Here is a 7,000-nt window from a genome sequence, read left to right as displayed (position 1 = left end):
TTCCTTTTTGTTCAACTAGTTGAGATAACCCACCTAATTGAGATGTCTAGACCTCTTAAACCTCCCACCTGGATACAAAACCCTGTCCTGATGCCGATACCTGCAGCAGACAAAGGATGTGAAACATACCTCAGGGGGTGTTCCTCAGGTAGAAATGTTTAAGTCTCCCTATGTTCGCTCGTGTGTTGATTCACCTTTTCTTTGCAAAGAAAATTAAAAACCTTGTCGGCCAGCAGAAGTCTCTATTTCATTCTTCACCAGTAGCAGAAAACTTCCACAACAATATAAATACAAGGAAACTACTTGACACATTAGTTGTGACAGCTAAGAGCAGGATGCCCCTTTAAGTAAATGCTGTTAAGTCTTACCTGTTCTGTAAAATTTAAAAGTAACAAACTGATGTGATAAAATGTAATATGTTATATTTTACATAAAAAGATCACATATAGTTGATAAAACGTTTAATTTACAACTAAATTAAGTTGAATTAAGTTTTAGGTAAATGTGATTGCTGCAAAAAAAAATGTAATACCCTAAGAAATACTCCCTTGTGTTGTTGCAAAGAAAAGAAAACACACATCATAAATAGACTGCAGAGCTGCAGCAGATCCACTAGAGTGGCTTCAAGTGGCAAAACATAATTTGCTCAAATAGCTTTCTCCATGGAAGGAGTCAATGCCTGGAACTCTCTCATTCCCTCATCCTGGTTAATTCATCAACAAACCTGCACTCATGTTGGATTTTCTGCATGTTCTGTCATGGCCAAATGTGTGTTTTATTGTATCATGCTGTACTTATAATACCTTTTCTTTTTTATTTTAAATTACTGTTTAAATATTTTACTCACTTAAAAGCCCTTCGAGGGACGGGTGCTGCAAATAAGCATTCGTTACAAACACTATGATACTTGCACAGGATGGCTGTTCACAGTTTGTCTACATACACTACCAGTCAAAAGTTTGGACACCTTCTCATTCAATGTTTTTCATTTATTTTCAACATTGTAGATTAATACTGAAGACATCAAAACTATGAAATAATCTGGTTTTGTCATAATCTGGATTACAACAGTAGTCAAATAGGACTATCCACTGTGTACTAACCCTACCTCTGAACAACACAACTGATGGTCTCAAACACATTAAGAAGGCAAGTCTTTCTACAAATGAACTCTTGACAAGGCTCATGTTCATTAGAAACCATTCCAGGAGACCACTTCATGAAGCAGACTGAGAGAATACCAAGAGTGTGCAAAGCTGTCATGAAGGAAAAAGGGGGCTACTTTACAGAATCTGAAATATAAAACATATTCTGCTTTGTTTAACACTTTTTTGTTCATTCAATAATTCCATATATGTTCTTTCATAGTTTTGATGTCTTCAGTATTAATCTACAGTGTTTCAAATAATTAAAATAAATACAAACCCTTGAATGAGAAGGTGTTTCCAAACTTTTGACTGGTAGTGTATACTGTATCTCTCCCTAACAAATAAACCATAAATAAATAAATCAATACAAATTGTCTGGTTAAAAATCTTCACTAGCATTGGTCAAAATAATCCAGTATGAGATGTTTCAATTGAGCTCTCTTGCATTAAAACAACCCTTTCCACCTCTTATCTAAGGGTGAAATTAAATCTCCTCTGGGGAACTTTTTGTGTTTCTTTGTGTTGATTCTTGCAAAGTAAAAATAGTTACATTTTATGAGAGCTTTCTTTGTTAAATTGCAGATTTATTAAATAAATAAATAAAGGAATATCCTATCTTAAAGCTGCTGTGAGGAACTCTTGTTTTGTATCGATTCTGGCGCCCCCCTTGTGGACAAAGTGACACCTCTTATCTCTTGTCCTATACATGCAAAAGTAGTGTTTTCAACAAAAGCCTCATCCTGTTGTCTTTTAACAGTCAACTTTATCAGGCAATGTGATTATTTTCCATGAAAACAGTCAAATAAAGGCTGTTTCTGAAGCAAGATGTCCATCATCTGGTCTAACACCTACCCCCCCAGGGTGGTTTCAGGCATTCAAAATGACAACAGAGAAGGTGCCAGTGTTGCTGCTGATGGTCTTGTTTGCTATTGAAGGTTATAAAGACACATTAGTATCATTTTCAGTCTGTTTCTCAGCCATTTCAAAACTCCTCACAGGGCCTTTAAATTGCAGATTTATAAGGGTGCATGTTTGTCATCCACCCACAAGGTGGCAGCAAAGGACACCAAAAAAAGTGAGGCTGAAGTTGAAGTCACATCTTGGACGTACCTCCTCCTTCCTCTGACTGCACAGGTCGGCTGACAAAGGAGTGTAGTGTAGCTGTGGATTAAATTAGGGAACAAAAAGGTGAAGCTTCTTATCGAACAGACAATCAGAAATCTATTCAGTTGAGTTAGAGTGAGTGTGATTCTTCTTTCTGGTGCTTTGACTGAAAACAAAACAAGAAAACAGCCAAGTATGAAGAGTTTTATACTTTATATGTTACAGATGTTCAGTTTAGGAAAGTGAACGTGAGTATAAAGGCTCCATACTGTACATTTTGGTCATTTTAATAATGCATCACATCTCAATCTAGCAGTAGATCTCCAAACAACCCAAGAAAATATGGATTGCTTTGAATCCTAGGAACACATATTTTCAAGAAGTAGTTCAAAATGAACTTATAGCATCCAAAATGTTTACTGTACAAACAGCAGATCATTTAAAAAAAACCTTCACTGTCTACTTAATCAGCTGGCTGACGGGCTGTGTGGTCCATAAACTGATAGTTCTTATAATGAGCCATTCTTTCTGACTGGCCGTGATGACGATTCGCACACACTCGATGTCGAAGCCGATCTTGTGGTCCACTTTGTTGACCTCAATACTTCCACCTTTGAACTCTCCTAATGTGATGTAAGACGAGCACTGCCGTCCCTGTTTGGTCTCCACAGACTTCTGTCCCACTTCTAGAGCTCCGTGATGGAGAACATCGGTCTGTCTGTCCTCCGTTCCCGTCACTATCTTAATTCTGCTGATTTTAGTGGACTGATTGAAGATGATGATGTAGAAGTCTCCTGTGCAGGGAGGCTTACCCCAGAAGTATTCATCCACGATGCTGCTGTAAGCCTTTGTGGCGTCGTAGCTTTCAAAGACATTGATGTTGGTGTAGAGGCTGGCTGGAGGGTTGTCAGGAATGTCTATGGAGTCCTCCTCAAAGTCGTCGTCCTTCAGCTTGTTCTCGGCTCCCTTGTAGGAGGAGTAGTAGCCCATGTGCTGAAACAGAGAGGGTTTGAAGCGGATCACGTCTTTCTGGGCCAGCAGACCCCTGAAGTGGATGAGGAGCCAGTCGCAGGGCATCTCCTGGTAGAACATGAGGAGGAAGTGAGCCAGGCGAGGCAGGTCTCTGGAGTGGTACAGCTTCCCGATGTAGCCCAATTTGGAGAACTCCAGCATCACCCAGTAGGAGCCTTCTCTGGAGGTGATCACCTTCTTCAGCGCCATCAGGAAGTTCCTGGAGCAGCGCACGTCGTCCTCCAGCATCATGTAGAAGTGAGACAGGTTTGTGCAGAAGTTCAGGAGGAAAGCGTAGTCCACGTTCTGCTTGGAGCGGAAGCGGACTCGATCGTCTGGATCGTTGTAGTTCCTTTTCAACCCGTCCAGAGACGGATAGTACTCCTCTGGAGTGTGGATCACGAGGAGGCGTCCAGCTATGATGTGATGAGCGAACTTCCTGGTGATTTCCTGCACCAGGTTCTCACACCAGACTAGGTCAAAGTCTGCAAGGTGGACTACGACAACTATCTCTTTGAGTTCCTCGTAACTGGACTGATCGAAGATGGATTTGATCGTCTCCAGGAGGTAGTTCCCCTTTTTCCTCTTGACTGATGACAAACCAATGGTCAGATACTCTGTGGACAGAAAGAGTCACAACATGATGAAACAAAAGACTTCCTGTGGTGGTGATGTCATATGTTTAACATCTACAGAACGAATACGTACTTTTGCGCGGCAAAGGGATCCCCGCGAGGTATCGATACGTCACATTTATAGTCCCCGAGAAATTGGACAGATCTCTGAAGGTGTGGACGTATCTGTCAGAGTTTGAAGGATGCATCAGCGTCTCTCCCAACTGTCTTTTCTCCGCCTCCTGAAATCACAAACACAAGAGCACGAAGAACAAACTGAAGATCAGAGCTTCATCACGAAGATCTTTAGAAGGCGAGAAGCCTCACCAGCACGTATCCGTCATCCATGTAGAGGTTGAAGAAGAGCAGAAAGGTGAAGAGGAAGCCGAGGAAGGGCAGCATGGAGCGTTTCCTGAAACACCTCATCTTGTCTACAGACTTCCACATTAGCCTCCAGGTCACGTCTCTCACTGCGGGGAAACAAAGAGATAAAAGAGAGAGAAGAAAGGATGAAGGACAGCGTGTACACATCTTTCATCTTTGTTGTTTTCTATTAAGACTCTGATATTCTCACTCTTTTGAGGAGAAGAGCTGTCAACATGACTGAATTTTTTCCTCTGCTCATGGTGTATTAAGATGAGATCAGAGTGAGTCCTGTCTGTAAGATGGGACTGGATCTTATCCTGTCTTGATGTCAGGTCTTTGTTAATAAAAGAACATAGAGTGGCGCGGACACCAGTTGCAACAGGCAGGCTCCCTAGTAGTACTATAACATGTGTGGCTTCAACAAGTGAGGTTTAATGCCTGATGGCACTGTGCTTGAGGATTCAGGATGTGAAAGAGGCCCTGAGGAGGCTTTCTGAGGACCAGTTCAATGAGAGGATGTTCAGGGTCAAGAGATCTCTCCAAGCAACAACGGATCCTCCCTAAAGACCTGTGGACGAAATATAAAGAGGATGTCCAATACCTGACACCATATCTGCAAGAGCTGATCCGTGAAAGGAAGGAAAGGGAGGAGTGGATGAAGAAGTAGAGGGTTCCTGGTCTTCGGCTGTTACATGATTGTCCCTTTGTGTTGTATTTCAAATGAAATGTGATCTATATAAAATGGTGCAGTACGGTCTAGACCTGCTCTGTTTGTAAAGAGTCTTCAGATACATTTGTTGTGATTTGGCGCTGTATAAATAAAGATTGATTGATTGGTTTTCTTATCTCAGATTGGTGTCTTTGTAAAACCCTTAATTCAGCCTCTGTCTAAATACGCTCAATTCCAGGTACTGTCTCTTTAAGAAGGATAAAGAAATGAGCTAATCAGACTACACTCGTCTTTTGTACCAGGCTGTAAACATGTCTATTTCTGCTGTAAAGATCGGCTTTTATGAATGAGTGTGTATGTGGCTTCAAGGGCTTTTGGCGCCAGCCTCAAGTGGACACTCGAGGAACTGCAGTTTTTAGCACTTCTGCATTAGCTTCATATTTCAACACTTGAAACTGCCATTTGTAGCTGACATGTTTTCTAAAGTTATATTTTTTTCGCCTTTATTGGATAGGACAGCTGAAGAGAGACAGGAAATGCGGGGAGTAGAGAGCGGGGGATGACATGCAGGAAATGGTCGACCGGCCGGGAGTCGAACCCACGACCTCTGCGAAAAGCACTATAGCCTCTATACGTGGGGTGCTTAGACCACTAGGCCACCAGCACCCCATCTGACATGTTAAAATCATAGACTGTATAAAATATGGACGCAGTATCCATGATGTCATCCATCTGTTCCTGAACGCTGTTTTGAAGCCAATCGACGGCGGCAGCCATATTGGAAATGCGGAACTCAACCAGGCAAAGTGTGACGTAAAGGGGCGGAGTTTGAGCCTGCTAGCCAACAGCTATGTGTTCCCGACCGGGAGTCAAGTCAGTCATGTCCTTATTTGGGCAAAAACTTGTAATCTTAATATCTTCTGAACCGTCGCGTTGGAAAAAAATTTACCCCCTGTACAGTATGTGCCGATAGAGAGATTAGCTTCGTAGGGCCAAGCCGTTTTTTGAACCAGGCTGTAAACATGTTTATTAATGCTGCAAAGATCGTCTTTTTCCCATTCATGTCTATGTGGTTTCCTGTGTGTCTGCAGCCAGCCTCAAGCGGATCCTTGATGAATTGCAGTTTATAACACTTTTGCATGGGCTTCATAGTTTGAGACCGGAGGTTGCCGCTTGGTTAAAATAAGGGTGGGCTCCCTGAGCAATGCATCCTGGTACATGTAGGCTCTGCAAACAGGCCTCTGAGAGCAGAGTGAATCTGCAGTTCAGTCAGTGCATCACGCACTGGTGGATTTATTGCTTTAATTGAATGAATTTACCACCAGCACTGATGATATCTTCACACACAACAAAGCACAAATTCCCTTTAATATAAAATATTGATTTGTGCAGCTTTAATTATAAGAGTCATTAGCTGAAGCCCTGAGGGAAGCCGGATGAAACTCATCTCTAACTGGGTTATGATGAAGAAGTCAGATGTGGCCGGTGGCATCGATACAGACACTCTGACTTCTGATCTGGAGGTTTATCATTAGATGAAGTTAAACAGAAGTAATAACAGACGACTGCGGTCGCTAATCTCGCCGCTCGCAGGGGAATCTTAAGTCATCTGTTCGTTTTGAGCACAGCTGCTGCGCATGATGATTCAAGAGTCAGTAAACACCTCTGGTATTGATACAAAGCAGCTCTGTGCAGCGTGATATTTACTCAAACTGCTGACAGTTTTCCAACTAAAAGAATAACTCCACTCACTTTCTGTCCTATTTGGCACCTCTTCTTAAAAAAAAAAAAAAAAGAAGACCGGTCCCATGACTCTCTCCCTAATTCTGATGTTGCGTAACACAAGAAACGCCGCCTTCAATGTGAGGACTCGCAAAACTCCCCAGTGACAAGGACAATTTCTGCACAGGCCTTGCTGCACGCCTGCCGCTGGGCCCAATAACTCAATAAACAACTTATTATTCAGTGTGTTATTCATCGCTCGAGTTCCATTTTAGTGGGGGAAAAAAACCTGTCTGCCATCTGCCAGAGAAGTGAGCCATTTTGTGTTTCTCCACGCCCGGCACCTGAGAGATGCAGCAACGAGA

General features: G+C 42.3%; 1 protein-coding gene across 1 annotated transcript; it reads right to left on the bottom strand.

The window, feature by feature from the left end:
• Positions 1-2,442: 2,442 nt before the first annotated feature.
• On the bottom strand, positions 2,443-4,465 carry LOC117814937 (alpha-1,3-mannosyl-glycoprotein 4-beta-N-acetylglucosaminyltransferase C-like). The gene is made up of 4 exons (XM_034686522.1): positions 4,452-4,465; positions 4,205-4,347; positions 3,972-4,119; positions 2,443-3,880 (listed from the first exon to the last, which is right to left on the bottom strand). Coding segments are annotated over exons 1-4 (1,461 nt in total). The 5' UTR covers positions 4,453-4,465; the 3' UTR covers positions 2,443-2,711.
• Between the last annotated feature and the right edge of the window lie 2,535 nt (positions 4,466-7,000).

Source organism: Notolabrus celidotus, chromosome 6 (genome assembly GCF_009762535.1).
Source record: "Notolabrus celidotus isolate fNotCel1 chromosome 6, fNotCel1.pri, whole genome shotgun sequence".
NCBI lineage: Eukaryota > Metazoa > Chordata > Actinopteri > Labriformes > Labridae > Notolabrus > Notolabrus celidotus.
The sequence above is the reverse complement of the archived record's forward strand: the minus strand, read 5'-3'. Positions and strand labels throughout refer to the sequence as shown.